Source organism: Phalacrocorax carbo, chromosome 6 (genome assembly GCF_963921805.1).
Source record: "Phalacrocorax carbo chromosome 6, bPhaCar2.1, whole genome shotgun sequence".
Taxonomy (NCBI): Eukaryota; Metazoa; Chordata; class Aves; order Suliformes; family Phalacrocoracidae; genus Phalacrocorax; species Phalacrocorax carbo.
In genome coordinates, this window is record NC_087518.1 from 50,293,220 (window position 1) to 50,315,253 (window position 22,034).

At 40.8% G+C, this 22,034-nt stretch overlaps 1 protein-coding gene across 2 annotated transcripts; it reads left to right on the top strand.

Annotated features, from left to right (window-relative positions):
• Nucleotides 1–9,152: 9,152 nt before the first annotated feature.
• Nucleotides 9,153–21,806, top strand: LOC104039976 (riboflavin-binding protein). Of its 2 annotated transcripts, XM_064455178.1 has the most exons (7): nt 9,191–9,249; nt 9,743–9,786; nt 10,089–10,246; nt 10,970–11,069; nt 12,200–12,328; nt 17,390–17,501; nt 21,439–21,806. In XM_064455178.1, the coding sequence occupies exons 3-7, from the start codon at nt 10,108–10,110 to the stop codon at nt 21,682–21,684; spliced, it is 726 nt and encodes a 241-aa protein (XP_064311248.1). In that variant the 5' UTR covers nt 9,191–9,249; nt 9,743–9,786; nt 10,089–10,107; the 3' UTR covers nt 21,685–21,806. The 2 variants fall into 2 exon arrangements, with proteins under 2 accessions (XP_009507827.1, XP_064311248.1); XM_009509532.2 differs by lacking the exon at nt 9,743–9,786 and having other exon boundaries at nt 9,153–9,249.
• The last annotated feature ends 228 nt before the right edge of the window (nt 21,807–22,034 follow it).

Below are 22,034 nucleotides of genomic sequence, written 5' to 3' on the forward strand. Positions count from 1 at the left end.
ACCGCCCCCCCGCGCCCGCCAGGCGCCTATCGCGAGAGCGCCGGCCTCGCGGCGGGGAAGAGGCGCGAGACTTGCGGGAGGGAAGGCGGGTAGCGCGCGAGACTGGTCACGAGGGGCGAGCGGGAGGTGCGAGGCGGGAAAGAGCGCGCGGTGCTGAGGGGCTCTGGGGGTGCCTGCGCCGCCGCCCCTCAGAACACTCACGGGAAGCAGGAATGAGCCGGGAGGGGACCCAGAGCACTGCAGCGCGGCTCCCCGTAGGGCTGCCTAGGCAAGCGACGCCTCCGGGCTGCAGAAGCTCTGCTTCCATGCCAGGAGAGGTGGAGGAGAAGGAGGAACAGGGCTGCCTCGCTGCGGTGGCAAAAGGTGTGAACTCAGAGGTGTAAACTGAGGATACGCGATGCAATGGTGGCTCCTGGGGGTGAGGGCAGTGTTTCTGCTCCAATCACCACAATCTGGGACTAGCTCTGGTGTCCAGCAGCTGGATTCCCATGTCAATAAACTCTTCGTTGTCCCTGAAAACATAAGGAGAGCACAGGGCCTCTCCTGTGGTGCCACCAGGAGTAGGTAGCATTTGGGAAGGCAACACACTTATTTGTTTGAAGAGGCCCACCGGCTCCTCCGACACAACTTGGTGGGAGCTGAGCCCCATTCCCCACAGCGCTCGGGCCACTGGAACATCTCTGGGCAGTCCCCAGCCCTCTGCAGGAGCGCCAAGCTGCGGAACTACCAGCTGTGCCATCAAGCGCTACAGCCCACTTTTTGATGGAGCAGATTAAGACGTAGCTCACTGTCTTCTCAGTAGAAAAAACAAACCTACAGAGATTCACTACCTCAAGGAGTAATCAGCATATATCATCATCATCATCTTGTGTCTCGTCTCGATAATTCACACCCTCTCAGCATTTTCGTCTTTGCAAATTATTTCCTGAGGGTGTAAGTTACCAGTTTCTGCATTCATTTTTCACAAAAGCAACTTCAAAGTTTTGGGGTTTGTTTTTTTTTTTTCACGATTACATAGTCAGGAGCCCTACTGCTGCTGCAGAAAAAACAATTCTTTCTCCCTTTTTAGTAAGCTGAAAAGGCTCATACATCTTCAACCAGAAGTTTGATTTTATAAATTTTTTATTCATTTTGTACAAACAAAGACAACAAAAATACACTTTAGATGATTTATTGATGTAGATGAGTGGGAGCATTTTTAAATAATTATTAAGGATATTTAAGTTCTTGCTGAAAACTGTTGCAGGATGCTGGATTAGTCACAGAGATCTTTTTCCATCATAATTATATATGATAGAGATGGACAACCATGTGGAATTTCCCAGCTGGGAATCCTGCCCTAACTAAATGTGAATAATGCAAATTTATGGAATCTTGGCATCCATGATAATGCAAGTCTATTAGGATGGCACGGTGCCTCGTCATAATTCGGCTGGATCTTTTCCCTGTTGCAACACAGATGCCAATTAGTTATTTGCTGGTTATGGCCTGTGGGCCACCTTGCACTGGCTCACACCTGTTTGCTTCGTGTGCCAAAAAAAATGAATATGGGAAGAAAAGTCACAATGAGAATTTGAATAACACTACCTGCCTTTAAAACATATTAAAAACAAATCTTCAGTTGTTAGTTTTAGATAGAATTGCAAATAATTGCCTTCTGGTTCTGTATTTTACTCAAAACAATTTAAAAATCTTTTTGATCACTCCAAATCAAAAGGCTGGTTGGGGGTTGATAGAACATTTTTACTTGTGAAAAGACTGTGTTTGGTTTGCTTCTGGATTATATTCTTCTCTGTTTAGTCTCTGTTTAGTTATTTTGGACTCAAGACATCTTTCCAATATTTTTGAAACAAAAGAACAGTGAGGTTTCATGTTGAAGGAATAGGAAAAATACTCCTCATTTTACTGATTCACCCATATTTTTTCCATTTAAACTTGTCACTGAATATGACCTGAATCTGCAGACCAATCTGAGTGACCTGATTTTTATTTTCCATTTTCCTTTTTTTTTTTTTTTCCCAACTTTAAATAAAAGTCAACGAACCATGAGAGGCTTGGCAGGGAAAAGGGGTACAGATGAACGAAGCAGAGCGTGTTATAATGCCACACCTATGCTCACGGTCTTTGTCTCCAGAAATGTTCTGTCACATCCAAAAAAGATAGAGGAAGAATTAATAAAGGGGCTTATAAAGGGGCTGATTCTTATGTTACCCTGGCTGACTAACGTGGAGCAAAAGCAGGGCACCACAGAGAGCCTGTGTAGCTCACTGATACTCAGCTAATACTCAGTTAATTCTGTTCCGCTTTGCAGTTCCAGATACTTCCCTTCTCTGGCTTCCATCTTCCATTTTCTCCGTATAAAGAAGGTCTCGGCACTACCTTCTGATTCGGAAGGGAGCTGGAACGATGCTATCCAGGAGTTCCCTTCCATTCTTCTCCAGCAGGTTTAATGGGACTTTGGCTAGTCCAGCTTATTCCATAATGTTTTCTGAAATGCCATAAATCCATCTGCAGCATTTTTATGTCTGCTGAGCACACAGCTACAGCAATAATTCCTGGAGCTGGAATAGATATATACAGCTTGAAGATGTCAGGTTAAAACCTCTTTATTCCAAACAGAATAGAAAATACTAAATAGTAGATGTTATTAGGATGCTGCTGAGCAAGAGAATTTCCTCTACAAAATGAAACGTTGGACTTAATCACTTGAATTCCTATTAAATTCGAACATTTAGCAAAACCAGTGCAGCACAAAACCCAGCTGATCACCTCTTTTCACTGTTTCCAAGGCAGAACTGCCTCACTAATGCCACCAAAGAAGTATATTGCTAAGGTTTGTCATTTGTCATTCTGCTCACACTATACACATAACCCTCACTCTCAGTATTTCTGCTCCGTATGAGACAGAGGAAATGGCTTTCATTGTTCTGCATGTTAAGCTGTCACGCACCTTCTGTTCATGACCCAGTTCTGATGGTATTCACAGAGAAGTTTTGGCCTTTACACTGGAATACTGATGTTTGGCAATTGGCAATATGCAGTCAGCCCTGAAATCGGCACGGTACTCTGGGATGTTGTACTGCACCTGCGTAGAATGTCAGTAATGACAACTAATTATACAGGCTGCACGTCATCACCATGACTCCTGGTTATTTCCCTAACTTCACCCCTGTGACAGCATTCTTTTTTCAAGATTCACAAAAAAAACCCAGTGTGACACAACTTAAGGGTACCAGTTGTGAGCAAAATAAAAAATAAGGGTAAAAAGTAGTTCTCTGAACTGCAGGAAAAGTGAGATTTGCTAGGAAAAGCTTTGACCAAGACTAATCAATTACTCTTTATAGAATGATGCATCATTTTGTTCAGCAAAAAGCAAGACACCAATGCCAGTCCTGCCAGGCTAGCCAAGCAACGCCTGCTGCCTGCACAGCTGAGAACTGCAGCCACAGAGTACAGCTCCCACCACCACCCCTAAGCTCCAGGAAAATGGTAAGAAATACAGGATTTCCCAAAAGAATGCAGGATGATTAGTAAGTCTGGGACCTTGACACAATCTAGGCAAAATTTACTCCTGATCTGAATCTAGCAAGGTCTGCTACTTGAGAAGTAATTGATAAAAATACTCATAGTTAGATGAGGAGTTTTTACAGAAAGGATATAAACACTCATGTTTCAGGGCACAAGCTCATCATTAAATTAGGGAGCATTAAGAAGACATTTCTTACAGGCAGGTTATTCCATAGAAGTATATTATACAGTATATTATTCCAATGCATCTTCACTGGAAACTATTAGTCAGTTTCATGGACAGAATAATGAAGTAAACCAACTGACAACCTATTCCAGGATGACAAAAGTCCATTCCTAACTGGATAGGATTCCAATTGTTATTTTCCTTCTTTATATACCATGAAGAACACTTATCCTTGTTTGCAGTGATGCAGTATGTCAAAGTGACTGGTTTGCACTGCTGAAACCTTGTTCTAGATATCATATTTACATCTGATAAGGAAGTAGAAGATGTAAATATGCAAATATATATCAGGAGTTAAATGTATGGCTGTGAGGTTTGGGGACAGCTTGCTGCAATAGCTAAATTAACAGCACTTCTTCGCATCAAAGCTCATCAAACACATGATAGCTTTAAAGATACAGGAGGAGAGCAGTGAATGTGCTGCTTTCACTGTCAGCTTGGAATTGATTGTACAGCAATTGCCAGAGTTGAGCTGTTACCCCTAGGTGTTAACAGAGTACAGATTACATATACCTATAAATATGTGTATTTGTGTGTATTTCTGGAAGATCCAAAGCGGGGAGCACATGGGGAACAGAGAAATGCTGGCCAGCAGGAGTAGCATCAGATCCCACCTTGTTGCTCTATCTTTGGGCACCTGAACAAAGATGAGATTTAAGGAGAGCTAGGGCAAAGATTACAAGATTACACATAGTTTTACTGCTACTTATAGAAATGCCTCCCAAGTATGAGATGACAAATACAAGAAAGCAAGCCTTGGAAATCCAACGGGTGTAGAGTGGAGGCTGGCACCAGGACACTTCAGGAGACCTAACATGTCTATATTGAAAGAGAACAGGCAGAAAGGGCAGAGATACACTGAGAAGGGAGTTGGAAGTGAAAACAGTCTTTGATATATACAACAGCGAGGGGAGCCATCTGAGGGATGCAGAGAGAGAGGGGACAATGTAAAGAAACGTACTGGGGAAAAATACCTTTTCCATGAGTGTTGTGGTTAATTTTCTAACCACAGATTCATCACAGGGCAATGAGTCAAGCTATGTAGAACTAATATGACATGTATGGGAGTCACTCCTCAGAGATGTCTGCAGAGACACTACGTGGACCTCGACTGTGTCCTTAAAATTCATCCCTGCTGCGATACAAACAGGAAAAGCTCAGTGATGACTAATCTGGTGGTTTCCAGTCACTGCCTTTTAATGTGTTGACCAGTATGATCTCACTGTTACCTTGTGCTTGCATTATTTGTTTTCTTTATAGACCTGTCAGCTCTTAATTTTGATTACACGATGTTCAACGTAACAATTAAAAAAAAAAACCCAGAATGCTAACACAATGGGGCTTAGAGGTTGGCAGTTCTGCCTGAAGGTACTGCCAGTCCTACCCTCCCCTGTTTGTCTCTCTGACTGTGATATACCACCCTTCTCCTCACAGTCACACAACTCTTCTACAGCTGTGCTATAAATTGAAATTTGAAATTGATTTGGCTAGTGACACTGGGGGCAGGGGGAAGTACTGGATTTCTTTTTGCTGGATCTGTTCCCCCATCTAGTTGGGACTACACCCCCATCTGGGTCGTGCCAGCACAGCGGAGAGAACGGGGCAGTACAGGATCAGGGCAAAAAAGGGGGCTGTGGGATATGGCCGTCCGTAATCCAGTATTGGCACCAAATGCTTTAAAACACTACATCGCAACTTTATGCAGGGACACCTATGCATTACCTCTACACAAATAATAAATGCCCATAATAAAAGTATAATTAAAAAAAAAAGTATTCGTACTCCCCTAAGAAGAAATTAATCATTCATAAGTGATTGTAGAAAATTAAATCGAATGTTAATAGTCTAAATGAGAAACAAGACTGCAGTTGGTTAATTCTGAAGTATAGGTCAAGCTGGACCCAGATTTTCTTTGTCACTTGTGAGAGTCCACATCACACCACACAGTCAGTAGCTATCCAAGCCAAAGCCCATTCTTTGTAGAAAAAATAACAATAATTGTTAGTGGTTCAAGGAACCTCACAGTAACAGACTAGCAGAATGTGAAAGGCAAATGAAAGACTAGGGCAAAGGAAGAGCATTCAGTTATGCTTTCAAGAAGTGCTTTCAACTCAGTAATAAGCTAAAATAAGTAGGTTTTTTGTCCCCTTTAATTTTGAGAAACCTAACATGGGGCTTAAAATAACATTTTTACAATGATCATTTTGTTATTTGGGTTGTGATTGCTTTTTAAACCTACTACTCATTAAAATATCTGCTTTTTTCCCCCCCACTGACTCACTCTCTTGGTTATATACTATTACTGGTGCTTTTGTCATTGCTGTGCCCGGTTGGAGAACTAGCTCAGCAACATTTCTGTACTCAAATAAAGTAAGTAAGCCTTACTTTGCACCAGGACGTATTCCTTACGCAGACAAAATAAAGGGAGAAATCCCAGCCCCACCAAACTGAACAGAAACAAATCACACCTGAAGTTCAGTAGCGTTAAAATTTGACCTCAGCTTCTTTTTATCAGAGTCAGGACTGCCAGACTGAGTCCATCTGGAGCGTCTCCGTTGGCATTCAGCTTGACTTGTGACACAATACGTTCAAGCAGAGAGACTTGTGAATATGAACTCTTGATTCTGAAGTCTAACATAATGTAAGTTAAGAATATATACTTAACTGATCATCAAATAACACACCCTTGTTTCAACTTCAAATGCAGTTCTGCAAAGGAGCTTCAGGAATGACACAAAATTAGATAACAACCTGTGCTTCTAATTACATTTCTTGTTACAGTTAACAAGAAAAACACTTCCAACTTCTTAGCCTGCAGGCTCACGCTGAGATATGAGGAACAAACAGATTCATTTCATTAGCACACGTTGCCATCTATAATAAAGCTATAACAGGCCAAATGCTCTAATTTACGCTCTTGAAACTCTGTCTCCCTCTGGTCACGCTGTTGTTACACTTTCAGGATGCCAAGAAGGGAAATGGATCTGGCAATTGTCATTGGTTGGAAACGCAAACAATTTTTCCCTTCACCACATTGGCTTTGCAGATACCAGGAATATAAAACCGTAAAAGCTTACTTCAGCCATTAAAGAGATCTGACTCACAAAAAGGAATTGGAGATGTCAGCTGACATAGTTACTAAACTGATTGCCAGAAGCTGGGAAGTTAGCAACTAGCTTTTTTTAAGCATTTTTTTCTCTAATTTTCTGCTAATGGCTCTCACCAGAAGGAAGTTGCTCAGGTAGATGGCTCTTGAGACCTAGTATAGCAATGCTTGCGGTTTTGGAATAGATGCATACTTTCACTAGCATCATAGGCCACTATCAATTAGATCATCATCGGATAATAATAATAATAATAATTTAATGTTGTGATGCCTGAATTGCTGTCTGTGGTGATATCTTAACATCATACATTATTAAATCTTAACAACATGCATGAACTCTAGCTCTTGAAAAGATTAATAGAAGTTACAGGGCACTGAGATTAAAGTTAAAATTAAATGGCAGTAGGAGTCTTAAATGTACAAGAACATCACTGAGTACTTGCAAATAAGTTCAATCTTAACAGAGAAATGACCCATTCAAGTATGGGAAGGGGTAAGAAACTTCCTTTAAGGAATTTCTCAGTTTAAGACATCACACAAAATAACTAGTCAGAGAATACTTTAAGAAAAAAGAATCAAGATTCATTTCTCAGGTGATGAAGATGTATAGCTGAGATCTCTAAAAGCTCCTTAGCCTGAGCCTGCTTACATGTATTGCTAACCAAAGCCAAGTCTGAGAAATCACAAACATATGACAATTTTCCTTCCTGCTGCTAGAAACTCTGCCTAATCTCCCAGCAAGTGGTCCCATTTGGCTCATACTCAAAGCCTGAAAGAGATCCCAGTTTCCTATAGCTTAATATAATTTGTATGTCAATTCAGTGAACATTACAAGCATTACAAGAAACCTCCTGGCATCTTTACACCTTTACAAGTGTGCATATATTTTATGCGAACTGAGCAGTAAGGCACACAGCATGTACTATTTCTGGGCTTTTTACCCAGCTGGCTAGCCCATCCACTCATCACAATGTCGAAAGTGAGTGTTCCTATTACACAGTGGTCTTCATTTTGTACGAATACACGGATCCAAGTGCCAAGCAGTATGCACAAATCCTTTACTTTACAAATCAGCAAGGAGCTCCATTAATTTCAGCCAACGCTAGATCAAGCCACACGAGGTGAAGGCGTGGGTCATCAGCCATTAGATTTACTTCAGTTTCTCCTATAGTTACTTATGCTTTTTTAAACTTGCCTTAATTAAATTCATTCTTTAAACTAATTTAATTAAAGTCATTCTGGAACATAAAAATCACTCCGTTTCCACTGATCTGGAAATGGCTCTTTTTAGGCCAGCAAAATTTTGCCTTGAGGCATTTACTAGAGCTAGGGTAGGAATCAGTGCTTATAGCTTATGGAGATTGTTTTATTATCATGCTCACTGACTTTGCTCAATGAGATTCATACCACACTTCCACTGTGCCGATGTTTGTTTTTTCAAGCAAAAAAGGTTTGTAAATAATGGCCCCAGAGTATTATCTGGCAAACCAGTGTTCTGTTTTAAACTGAAAAACAACAGATGCTGCTTTCCTTCTGCATCTAAATAATTGCAAGGTAGTGAGTGGTACTGCTCCTTACAGTACCCAACAAGATTTGATCTATGAAAGTAAGCGCAACTATTTGTAATCACCATGCCTACCTTATGCAGTGGCTTATGTTCAGATACAGAATCCTCTTTGCAGAAAGCGGATCTCACATTGAGCATGGTCAGGAATCACTATCAATGGTAGAAGCAACAGTTCCTTGTAGTGCTTGTCACACTGGTTGGAGGGTACACACGAGGCAGGTAGAACAACCACAGCAAACAGCAGCAAGTTTTAAAAGGATTTTGAGGACAAAGAGCAAACACCTGGAAATCGGGAGATGTCGATTCTCTTCCAGGGGCTGCTGTAAAATTACCGTGTAAGCCAAGGAAGCCATCCATCATATCTATGGTCAAAATTAAGCCAGTGAGGCTGAAACATGAAGCATTGTTTTCAATGTCTCTAATTCAGGAAGTCCTAATCTCTGATAAAAGCCTCATCAAACTGTTGTAGAAATGAATCTAATAATCAATAATAAAAGGAATCATTGGAAAATCAGGCAGGGGAGTTAGCTGCAGTTGGTATATAGGAGAGGTGTTGTTTTTCTAATTCTAACCTATGTTTGTACTTTCCTCTTTATCACGCTGACATTTGCAAACAATAAAAGGGCATTATGTGCTGGTCATTGCATCTGCTTTTGAGATAAATCTATGTTAGCATTCCAAAGGGTCAAGGAACTCTTCCAGGGCAAACAAATTCTGGAGCACTGATGCCAGATGATGTGTATATAAAGTGGAAAATAAGAAAAGCACATTACTGTGTTCCTGCTCCAGGGAGAAGTATCACCCAGAAGGACAGCAAAAGAGGTGAGAAACTACTGAGAAATTTGAGAGTTTTCTTCTTCTGGAACATGTTGTTTGCTTTGTATCTGAAAAGTCTAGGTACATAGAGGAGCTGCAGTCCTTATTCAGGCAAAATTATTCCAAAAAGGTAACAGGAATATTTAACTAAAGAATGAAGGTTTAAATTGATAACCTGTATAAAGAATTATGCATTGATTCATGTAACAGGTTCTAGGTTTATCTATATAGCTCACTAATATGTAGTCTGTGTTTAGAGAAATTTTAGTCTTACAGACAAAACATCTTGCATTTTCTGTCAATGAGGCAGAAAAAAATGGATCAGATTCTTAAGCATAAATTAGCGTAGTCTCAACAAAGGCAAGTTATCAATGTAATTTATCCAGCCCAGGTGCTGACCACTGCTAGCTCACTTGCAGCTGTATTAAATGTATCATTTCCAAGTGTGCAAAACAACCCTGCAAGTTGTAGAACTAATCAATCTTTTCTTCAAACCTAGTGAAGCAGAGGACTGTCTCTTGGAAGGTTCAAAGATAAATTCAGGTCGGTGTAACAAAGTTAAAATAATTTTCTTAAATACTGAAAATTATAACATGTTTTCATAAATAGCCTGAACTACTGGCAGCTTTTATCATGTGCCACCGAACCTCAAAAATATGTGGCAGGAGTATAAGGGTTCAGATATAAGCAAAGAGGAAGGAGAATGTGTGTCTTAATATTTATGTGTGTATCTTTGCTGAGCATATTTTTTTAATATATGTAGCTTCTTTAAAGCAGTCCTTCCTCTTAATGTTATGGCTTCTCCTAGAAATAAAGGATATAAATAAAGACTTCTCTCCATACAGGAAAAAGAACCGAACAACAATGCTGAGATTTGCTGTCACCCTCTTTGCTGTCATAATGTCATCTACCTGCCAAAAATATGGATGTCTAGAAGGCGACACCCACAAACTGAAGCCAAGTCCTGAGCCAAATATGCATGAGTGCACACTGTACTCTAAATGTAAGAGTGGTTTAATTTTTGCCAGATATGTTGTAGAAGTACAGCTTTGTACACACTAATTGTTTAGGTAGTTCCTTTAATTTCTCAAAAAAATATATAAGATGCAGTTTATGTCTCATATGAAAAGCTTCCTTCATTGGCATTTTGCTGCATGCAAACCAAGAGTAAGATTCTGGTTCTTAACAGAGTCAGCTGCAAAACTCGCACTGATTTAATTTATTTTTAAAAAATTCTGATGCCATTTACTCTTCCTGTTGCTCCATCTCCTTAAAAAAATGTACAGCAAAGATGATTTTGGTTTATTGTGATTAAGTATAAAAATGAATTAATTGTAGCAGACACCAAATGGGAAAGGTTGAAACCAAAATTCTACAGTGAGCAAAGTATAGTATTTATTGCATTCCTTCAACTCTCTTTTTTTATATTTGGTAGCTTTCAAAGTTAGCTTCCCTCAGGATATAACATCTGGCAGAACACTAGTAAAATTCTTGGGACTCTCTGGGCACACCTGGACAAAGCACTGTTGATGCCAGTCCACCTCACTTAGCATTTACACTGCTGCTTCCAAAAACAAAAATGTGAGAGCTTGAGTACATCTTCTAGTTAGTACTAAGACACTTTATCATGTTATGGCCCAAACCAGATTCATCTTACATTTTCAGTCTTCCAAATACAGTATTAAAGGAAATCCTTATTGCAAGATCTCTGTTTCATCCCTAACAGCTTCCTGTTGCTATGCAGACTTCACAGAGCAATTGGCTCATTCCCCAGTAATTAAAGTAAGCAACAGCTACTGGAACAGATGTGGGCAGCTCAGTAAATCGTAAGTGAGCTTTGATGTTGTCTGTGTCCTGGTTCAATAGATGCATGCTGTAGCAGCCACACAGCGAATGGTGACTCCCCCTGGAGCTGCTGATGGACAGTCCTTGGTTGCCCTAAAGAATACACCACCCAGCCTACTTCCCATCATCTTGTCTCTATACCTGACCAACGCCTGACTCTTCTCCTCCTCTCACAAAAGCCCATGAATCCCTAAGTAGATACTATTTGTGAAGAAAGATTTATGCTATTTTATCAGGAAAGGATTATGTTTTTTCAAGTTTGCTTTCAGTATAAAACCAGATCTAGCGATACAAAGCAGTTGTAAACCCAGTAGGTAGCAACTACATCGCACCTCTGTAGCTCTCAAAGCAACCACCAGTGAGTGTGACCCCTTGTCAATGCAGGCCAGGCTTCTTCCTTTGTTTAGAAAGCAGATCAACTAGATTATTAAATCTCAGAAACAAAATGCACAAGAGTCCAGAAATGAAACGTCTGATTATTTAGAATAAAAATTCTTTTAGTCCTGTGGGTTTTATAACCATGAAGAATGTCTTCATAATTAAGATTTTTAGTACCCTGTTAGATGTTAGAGCTGTGAAACATGGCAAGTTATAGAAGTAAAAGAATGAAAGTACAAAACAATTAAGCAAAACCAGATGTGCAACAGTAACAGCTATTGCCTGCCACTCCCAGAAGAGCAGCAACAGTATGCGTTTTTAAGTAACTTCAGCTGGGCTGTGGGAAAATCTAAAGATTAGTGAAACCATGAGGCTACAGCATAGAAGAAGTTTTGTACTATAAACTAGAATGTATTATTGTCTGGAATCGTTCTTGCCAGGAAAACTCACAGCCTCAAAAGTTTACAGAAAGCTTACACAAATAGGGCTGAAATATGCATGGAAACATTCGTGCACCCTTTAGCTGGCTATGGTAATTGCACGGTCAGAGACTGTACACAATGCCAGAGGAATGAGTTTGGAACCTAGACACTAACAGGGCAAAAGGATGCCTTTCTATGTTTTTCCTCTAATCTGTAGTATTGCATCCACATCAAAGCGGGCCTAAAAAACTGAGGCTACAGCCTTGATGCTAAGAAACAGGCTTATTTGTGGCTTTTCTCACCCACCTCAGCTGCGAAGATTTCACAAAGAAAACAGAGTGCTTTTACCGGTGTTCTCCACATGCTGCTCGCTGGATCCACCCCAACGACACTGCTGCTATTCAGTCTGTTCCACTGTGTCAAAGCTTTTGTGATGACTGGTAGGTTCAGCTTTTTGTCAAAGTATTTTTATTTAGCTTTAATATGCCCATGTCACTAGGGTGTCAAGGAGCATGGGTGCATGAGGCACAGATCTCCCCATCAAGTGGCACTAAGATTCAATGGTGTTGCACCATCTTTATGCCTTTTCTCTTGTTATTTCTCTTCATTTCTTGTTTACCCTCTCTGCTTTTCCCTCTGCTAAGCTACTACCCCCAAAACAGTAATGGCACAGGCTGAACGCAGGACAGAGTCACTAAATGCTGTCAGAGTTTGGTGACTCAGGGGCAGCACTGCCCTGCTCTCCATGAGGATGCAACGCAGTCGCATCAGCACTGCCTGACGCAACGGAGGAGCTCTCACCACATTGAGAGGCACTAACAGCAGGGAGGGCCTGCCCACCCTTTAAAAAGCCCATGCCTGTGAATTAGCATTTATGCAGTTAGCATTTTAAATCTAAATACTTGATCATGATAGGATACATTTATTTTCTATGTATAAAATGCACTACAAAATAATGAAAGCAGCCATTTCCTCTATGTTTTCAATTAATTCATATAACAAATTATCTTAATTCCTTAATTTTTCATCCTTGTCCTTTTCTCTTCCCTTCCATCATCCCTCTCACTAAAACCACTTCCAAAAGCCTGAATCTCAGAGAAACTTGCAGCCAAGTAATGCTTAAAATATTAATAGCAATGAGCAAGCATAGTAGCATTTAATTTTGTTTCCCAAAATATAGCATCAGGGAATCACATTAATTTTGGAGTGCAAGACAACCCAGCACCCGTCTGTCCTTTGTCTGGGGGTAGTAGCATTATATCCAGGTGGGGTAGTGAGACTTTTTCAGTGGTCCATATCCAGCATATATCTCTCCCTCCCTCCCTGTTTTGAGATGTTGGATCTTAAATAATGTCACCATGTGACATACAAATCTCAGTCAGTACCATATTAATGTTGTGCCTAGTAACTACACTAACTCATCATTATGGTTAAATTGGTGTGAAGCATAGTGCAAACAGCACAGGCTGTGTTCACACTCTAGGATTGTAACTGCTAGCATCTCTTGAAAGTAATGAACTGTGAATGTCTGAATCCCTTTGGCTGCTCTGAAAATCACAGAAAACTGTTTAAATACTTCTAAAAGAGCTTTTCTTGGAAGCACAGAAAATCCAGTACACACAGTAGTGCACGGTCAGGTTCTCTCGCACTGCTCTGTACAGCACTTTCCCTAGTGGTTACACAACTGGAATATTATTGACACATGGATTTATTTTGACTCTCATCTAATCTGCAAGGGTAAAGTAATGTATGCGATGCAGTATTTTGGTAGGATTTGTCTTTAAATATTTCTCTGTTGCTTTGTGCCAGAGAAGGAAACAAGAAGCATAGCTTGGATTTGTAATGGAAGGTAGTGAGAAGGGCTGATGTATTTCTTAGCTTCCCCAGGGTTTCCTCTAGTGATGGATTTTATTTCTGTTAGGAAACTCCATGTGCCTCAGGAACAGATTTGTCATGTGCAGTCTTCCTTCCTAAATTTTTGGTAATCTTCTAAACTGAATCTAGATTATTGACCTCCTTGAAGACAAAGACCGAGACTTTGAATTTGCCTCAGTGCTCAGAATCTCAAAGCTCAGAACCAAACATAACCAAAATTTGAAAGCATTTAGATATTAAAGCACTGGAGCTGCCAGTGAGTTTTAGAATAGATCTAACAGGCAAAGCGATAGGATACCAATATCTAAAACAAATGTATCCCAAAACAAGTAGCACACAAAGTCATCATCAGATTGCTATATCCAGTGAAAGTGTAAACACAACAGAAAATATACCCTGTAAGTTTAGTTTGCATCTATGAACTGGTTTAAGCCACCCTTAGTACATATGAGATTTATACCAAAGTGTTTATGCTGGGTCAATATTACATAGCAAAACCCTCAGTGTCCTCTGGGTATCTCCAGAACCTCCAGGTACATAGCATTTTTAATTTTTGTTGTTGGAAAGTATGGGGGGGGGGTGACTGAGAGCTGCTGCACAGGAAAAACTGACCCTTTTCCAGTATAGAGTCTCCTGGCAGAGAACAGGCTTTAAACAAATACTGAATAATGATCTATTGCCCCTGTTGGCATCATAGATGCCTGGCCTGAGTCAAAACTGTAATGATGACCCATTAGTGTGCATGCTAGTCTGTGAGCCTGCCTAATGCCAGTGTCAACCCCATTCCCTCACCCTGCTTAAGGCCTGAGGCTAGAAAAGAGCCTGGACAGAATTCCCACTCTTTCTGGTGACTTAAAGTAACATTTTTTCATGTTCTATTCACTCGAGTCCCTTTAGCATGCTGTAGCACTGCTCGTGATGTGACCTACTTTCTCTACATGCCGTGAGCGTGCCTGCTGCATACTGTATGTCTTTGTGGCCAGAAATGTGCAGAGGATTCTGAATGAGCAGTGACTTAATTTAAAAGAAATTAATCTGACTAGCTTCGGGCCTTCCTTTTCTTCCTATTGTCTTAGGATTCCTTGCTCCCACTAGTCCTAAAACTATTGCTTTTGAAAGAGCTCAATGTACAAGCCATTTTCTGATCCACCTATGAAAGGGCCCTGTGCCGTTTAAAAGAGAAACAGCTAATAATAAAAAATGGGGAAAAAAGGCTTTCAAATAAAAACATCCTGCCCATTGTTCATAAGGAACCAGTATCTTCAGGGAGGATCTTCTCAGTATTTATGTTTATGTTTCTCACAGGTTTTAATTAAGGTTTGAAGAAACCACTTATGGGTCTCTGGACAGCAGAAATCAGACTTCATAAGTCATTATTTTTTATACACTTAGCTTCATAATTACTTCCATTGGGATAAAGCAAGACTTGTAACAACAGAGTTATGCCTTGCTACCTGCTTATATTACAAACCACAGAGTCAGGCAATAATCATAATTGGGAAACATTTCATTTGGTGATTCAACAGATAATAGTGAAAAAAAAATATAAATGCTTTAATCAACATACTTAATTCAGATTCCTGAGGAAACCAGATGCATAGCATCAATGCCCCAGTTCAGTAAAACTCTGAAATATATATTCATGACTTGAAAAGTATAACTGAAGGTGACGCTAATTTCAAAGGAAGCAGTTCTGCCCTCTCCTAAGCCCCAAGGGCTGCTCATTCTTTCCTCTACCCTGTCCCCACCCGTGTGCCAGCGGCATTGTCTGAGCAGCTGTGAAGCAGCCCTAGTCTGGGAACCATACTTAGCCAAATAAAAAAGGAAATCAACAAAGAAGACTGTGGGAAGGGCACAACTGCTTTAAGTGGAAGTGCTAGTATCAGGCAGCTCACAGTAGATACTGATCGACTTTGCTGGAAAGCAATGAATTTTAGTGCACACGTAAAATGAAGGACATGCCTACTTGGCTTGAAGAATCAAGGGCTAATTGTTGAATCTGATGCTGGTATGTGGAGAGTTCATAGATGGTGATTAACAAAAAGTTTACATTGATGCTTCTAACTGGTGTGCCTTCAAGCACACAAGGTGACCAGGATTAGAGAAACAGCTGTCACTGGGGAGTTACCTTGGTGTGTCTTTCCCAGTCAGGGTACACGCAGGGTACATTAACAAATGACAAACCAATTATTCTTATACTCCCTAGTCCCAAATCCAGTCATGGCACAAACTGGTAGGATCTGTCTATTAGTGTTACATTATATTAATTTATCAAATTGCAGCCTATATTTCCAGCAGTGCCCTTACCTCTGACAGCAGATGAACACATTTGAGAATATCTGTCTCCTGCCCTAGACCCATTTAGTTCAGACCCTGGTTACCCTCCATCTGTTACTGATCTTTATCCCTCCAAAAAACCCAGAAAACCTATGTGAAGGCTCTGCAGATGTGCACATTCTTACCTTCCTGCATGTGCAAATGGATGGCCTATGTCTAGTTCTTGTAGTTCTGTGACCACGTGACAACCTCACATTTCATTAAAAAATATAAGTCTGCAGCCCTCATGATATCAAAGCAGTTTTGGACACATGACCCTGAAGATCAAAAATTACAAACAGAAAAGATATCCAAAGGCATTGATTATAAATACCACGCTGAGACACTGAACTATGCTAACTGTTTGAAAGCTGTGCCTCATGGTTTTGGCACTCAGTTACTGGTGAGAATAGTCCGCCTGAAGCCATTGAGGCTAAGTTTAAGAGGATGTTAACTGATCTGCAGAAAGTGATCCTTAAGAAATGTAAGAGCCAAAAAGTAGAACATAAAAAGAAGTGGAAGGAAGGAAATTATGTAGGATGAAGGTAAGTCATGAGATCTCTCATCACATAGAGCAGCCAGTTGCATACCATACTCGTTCTAGGCCATTTATAGGCTTTTTTTTACATTACCGCTTACAATTTAAAAATAACTTAAAATTTAAAGTTTTATACCTATACCCTACAAGACTCTTACCTCTCCTCCTTCACTTCAAGTTTAACTTCTTTGAAAATTACATTCTGAGGCTGACAGCCTATTGGTTTACATGATTCTGTTATTTATGTACTCTCCTTATTTCAGTACACATTCCTTACAGCAACCCCCTCCCCAGGAAATATCATTCTTCTTTTCCCATATTAATTCATAAATGCAAACTTTCCCCTCACCTCCCTCAAGTGACAGTTCACTCTTAGCGTACCTGTGCTCTGTCACAATATTGAATATCAGCATTCATGAAACACCCTCCCACACAGTATTTCCTCCACTCAGTAACATCAGCAAACATATCCAAGCAGAAAACACTGCATGGGTTTTGCTCCTCAGAATATGAGCCCTTTACTTAAGTCTGTGAGTTTAAAACAGTGGGTGAACTGTTGGGATTTAGGTCTTGCCTTCCTGGCCAGCTCAGAGTTTATATACATGTCAAGCTAAGATAATGTGCACATTTCTTGAAGATCTGTTGCTAAACTGCACTGTGCAGCCATACTGCGTTACTAGCATAGCCCACATAGACTTTCTGAGTTGAATCTGAGTCCACCGAGAAAAAGGTGAGAGAAATAACTGTATCTTCCACACTAATCTCTGTGAAGGTATGAAGCCTGCAGAGATGATTCCACATGTGTTCATAACTGGCTGACGGACTGGGAATGGGATGAAAGTGGAGAAAACCACTGTAAGAATAAATGTATTCCATACAGTGAGGTAAGAAAATCTGATCAACTGGAGCAGAAAAAATGGCATTAAGAGTTCTTTTTTTTTCCTGCATATATGGGTATAAAATGCAACAGGTGAGTCATTTTTACAGCAGTTTCAAGCCATACCTGCATCTGATGTTTTAAGTATAAAAATTTTAGAACATTTATGTAGATTGCTTACTCTAAGTATATATACATTTCATTAATCACAATTAATACCACTTGTGAAACAAAAGTAAAAGCTCAAGCAGCACTGATATTTTAACTGCAGTGGGGTTTAGAAAGGAAAAGATAAATGAACTTTTTCATACAACAACACTGAGATGCATTTTATAAGATTCCTTACATAATGTGAGGCCTGACGCACCTGTCTTTTTAAATTGGGACGTAAGTTCCCAAATCACTAAGGAATTTTTAAGGTTTTCTTGCCTATTGGCATCTTTGCCCTTTTCTCTATTTCACATTCAAGTCCTCCAAATCAATAAGTCCTGACATTCTTCTAAGTGTCTTCCTTTTGCTCTCCATAGACCCATCATCTCTCTGATGTGTGTTCTCCATGGTGTCTGCCAATGGCTAGCCAGAGCTAACTTTGTTCTATATAACTCTGATGGTTAAAGAGCAGCACTGACAAGCTTTCTGAGAGCTCATCTCATTTTTCTGAGAAGGTTTAATGGTTGGGATAACTAATTTTATGAGCAAAGGTGTATAAAATGAGAACTGACAAGACTTACAGGAGCAAGGTTGCCTTAGACCTAATCCACAGAACTTTCAAGGGTCAGGTAGGATTTTTTCTAGTGACTCAAGGAAGTTTAGCATCAGGACAACATAACACATCTCAAAACTGCTACACTGATTTGAATATTTTTAACACTTGAATTTCATTGAGTCCATGAAAACTGTCCAAATTGCAGAAGTAAATGAAATTTGAGTGTAGTGCTCAGGGACTGGTAGTAAGGCTTGCAGAGATCCCAGATTCATTGTTTTGAATTAAGTTCAAGTGCATGTACCTCCAGAAGTCAGTTCAGCAACTGATATAAGTGGAAGTCACAGTCCAGTCAGTGCAGGATTGCTGTCTGCCTTGCAAAAGTGACACTAATCAGCAGGTTTAGGAAGGTGGCCAAAAAACAAATGGGCTGCAGAAACGTACAGTTTAGTTTCCCAGATGTGCTAAATCATGAGTAGTTCCAGATGAAGTGAAATTATAATCTTCATCCCTGGTCCAGAGATAGGAGTTTTTAACCTCGAATTCCCTCTACTTATTTCTTAAAGAAAATATACCATCTGCAGGGAATAACATGCCCCAAAACCAGAGGTCTTATCACTTGAAGCCAGGCGCAGCTATTCCTAAACTAAACAGAACCACACCCTAAATTGCCCATGTTTTTACCAAAAATAGGTTTGCATGGTAAGTAAGAATAAGGATGAAGTTTCTTCAGAGAAATTGAAAAAAACACATTTCCCATATGAAAATTACACGATATACAGGCACTAGACTCTCTTGGTTTGGTCTCAACTCATGGAAAAGGAAGTTACTATATCTAGAAGCACAAAGGGTTCTCCAGTGTCAGAGCACTGTGGACAGATGCTTGCTTTCTTTATATGCCCTCAGCTCATATGGAGGAGCAATCAGCAGCCCTGCATTTGACATACGCAAGTGGTTGTAAGGACTATTTGGAACAAATGCTGAATGTGAAACAAATGCTGAGTATTAAGAATGCACAATGGATCACAGCCAGTTTTAGCCTGGCTAAAACAAGACACATTTTCTCATTGTTCTCCCAGCTGAGTGCTCCCCAAGCAATGTTAATGCATAGACTGGAACATCTTCCAAGAAGCTGAAGAATCAGAACCCTCTGCAGTAATTTAGGGATGTGTTTAGTAAATGGGCTGTGTGCACTGTTTGTTTGCTGCAGCATGCTGGCTATGCTCTGGTCTTTAAGCAGTTAGGAGGAAGGTCAAAATACAATTACCAATCTAGCAGGTAGAAGAGCCTGTGGGACATAAGGACAGGATGTAGAATGTCTCTTGCATACAGACCTAAGAAAACCCACATGACGGCTTTTAATACTTTCTGGAATGATTAGCTAAAAGCAGGTAGAAATCCAGGAACTGTACAGGAGCTGGAAGAAAATGTCTAATGCTGCTTAAAAGCAGAGGAATAGTGGGAAAGAAACAGCTAAGATCTGCCTGCACCGAGAACACAAGAAGAGAACTAGACACAGCAATCTTTCCATTTCTGACTCTGCATTGCTCCCAGCGCACTAGCCCAGCTCCATACTCCTCCTCTAGCAACTGCAGCATCCAGGGAGCGAGCCCTGGTTAGAGACAGTGTGAACTGAAAAGCTATTTTACACACTACAGAGTCTTTGAGGCTATTCGGAATGGACTCTGTATTATTCACAAAGGACAGATTTCTAGGGCAAAAGCAATGACTATGATTTCTTCTCATCTACCTTCCTGCACAGTATATGTCAACATAGTTTTTCATGTGGGGAGACAGGGAGACATCTCATAAGAACTTCTTGTGGAAAATAGGTGGAGCAGAAGCTGCTTCAGGACTACAGATGGCGAGTCCCACTTCCACATAATAGACTTAAATCTGTAATAATTAATTTTTTTTCACACAGAACTGCTTCTATGCAGAAGTCTCCCAACCACAAACACAGGGCACCTTCTCCGAGATTCAGTGTCAGATCTGTATATGAGCTGATGATGACGGTAAACCAGCATACCACCCAGAAATTACAGCACTAGAGAAATGCTGTAGGATTCAAGAATCAGCATCATGTGCAAGGGCTGCTTGTACTATTACAGAAGAAACACGGCTTCCTTCAGAGAGATGCTGGTGACATGGTCAAGGTGAATCAGTCAGTGATGGAACCCAGCAGTCCTGCTGCCTGGTCCGCTGTTTTGGTCATTAACACTCCCACTCCTTAATTCCCAGGGCTTCTACTCCCACCATCACTCACACCCCCAACTTCATTCTTAGCTTTGTTTCTGGGAGTACCTAAAGCTTCCTTTACAGAAACAGAAAAGATTGAACTTCAACCACAAACACGTGGGAGAAATGCAGGCAAGATAAAGCATATATCCTGTCCACCCTGTGGCTGGACGTGATAACTCCTAAGTTAATACTCTTAGGCAAACCCAAGCTGGACAGGAATAAGGTCATCACAATGTGAGCTGGGCAAACAAGAAATATCCTTGTTGCTTGGTTGCACAGGTCCTGTGACACAGGCCTTACAAAGCAATGTAGTATCAAGAACAGGACAGATTCAGTTGCAGAGAGTGAAAGAAGCTGCAGTTTACAATTTCTTGAGCCAGAAAGGCTGTTGCACCACTGGACGAAGCACGTTGAAGGCTTGAAAAAAAAACTTCTTTTCTTCAAGCAGTTTCTAAGTTACGTCCCTTCTCTTTGTCTGTGAGGTCCTGCCCAGTCACAATGTACGCTGCAGCAGGCACAGTGAGATCCCACAGAGCCGTGACTCCACGGGGCTGTCTCTAGCCTGTAGATATTCCCATATTCAAAACACTCAGTCTGGCGCTTTCAGCAGTACTCAGATCCCGAGCCATGTCAGAGTGTCCTGACATGCTACAGTTGTACAGGCTGTCACACAGAGCTTTGGTCTGTCAGACCCAGAACGCTAGCTGGGCTGTCAGCCCCAGGGTGGAAACAAAGGGCTGGCTGTTGATCACTTTGCACTTTGTGTAACCACTTGCTGTCACAACAGCCAAATCTCTTTTGCCAGATGTGGGACTGGAAAACATTTTAAGATCTCTCAGAAGTAATGAAGCATGGCACACAGCAAGGCAGTAGATGACTGCAGACTGCTTTTTTATAATCTAGTACCAATATTTAAAAAGCTATAAATTTTTATTCATTTCATACACATTAACTCCTTTCTTTTTAAATTCAATTGATACTTTTCTCGTTTGACACACAGATGTATGCAAATGGGACTGACATGTGCCAGAATATGTGGGGGCAGTCATTTAAGGTGAGCGAATCCTCCTGCCTCTGCTTGCAAATGAACAAGAAGGACATGATGGCAATCAAGTACCTCCTCTCCGAAAGCTCAGAGGAAAGCTCCAGCAGCAGCAGCAGCAGCAGCAGCGAGGAGCATGCCTGCCAAAAGAAACTCCTGAAGTTTGAGAAACTAAAGAGAGAGGAAGGGGAACAGATAAGATAAATGGTGGTGGGTGTATGTCAGGACAAGATAAATTTTCGTGGAGGCTGGGCTCAGAGCATCATGCCAGCCTGCTTTATCCCTTACCTCCTAGAACATAATAAATCAGTGGCTGGTTATATTAATCTTTCTTTGATGTGTTTGCATCTGCATCACAAAGCTCCCAGACAGGTTAGCACAGGTGTAATCTTGTGACTTGAACCGAACAGCTAAAAGCCTGAAGGTAACATCCAGGGGTTGACTTTCAAAGAGGAGAGGCACAAGCAGCTCCTGCTGTCTTAAGGTGGAACAGCAAAAACTAGAGACCTCTGAAAGGCCCTGCCAGTAACGGGCCAAGTCTTTGACCAAAGCCC

Excerpts from the sequence above, each read along its gene's own strand:
- LOC104039976 (XM_009509532.2), top strand. The coding sequence starts at position 10,108 with ATGCTGAGATTTGCTGTCACCCTCTTTGCTGTCATAATGTCATCTACC. Across the intron at positions 10,247-10,969 it reads GTGCACACTGTACTCTAAAT|CTTCCTGTTGCTATGCAGAC; the intron begins GTAAGAGTGGTT and ends CATCCCTAACAG. Across the intron at positions 17,502-21,438 it reads AATGTATTCCATACAGTGAG|ATGTATGCAAATGGGACTGA; the intron begins GTAAGAAAATCT and ends TTTGACACACAG.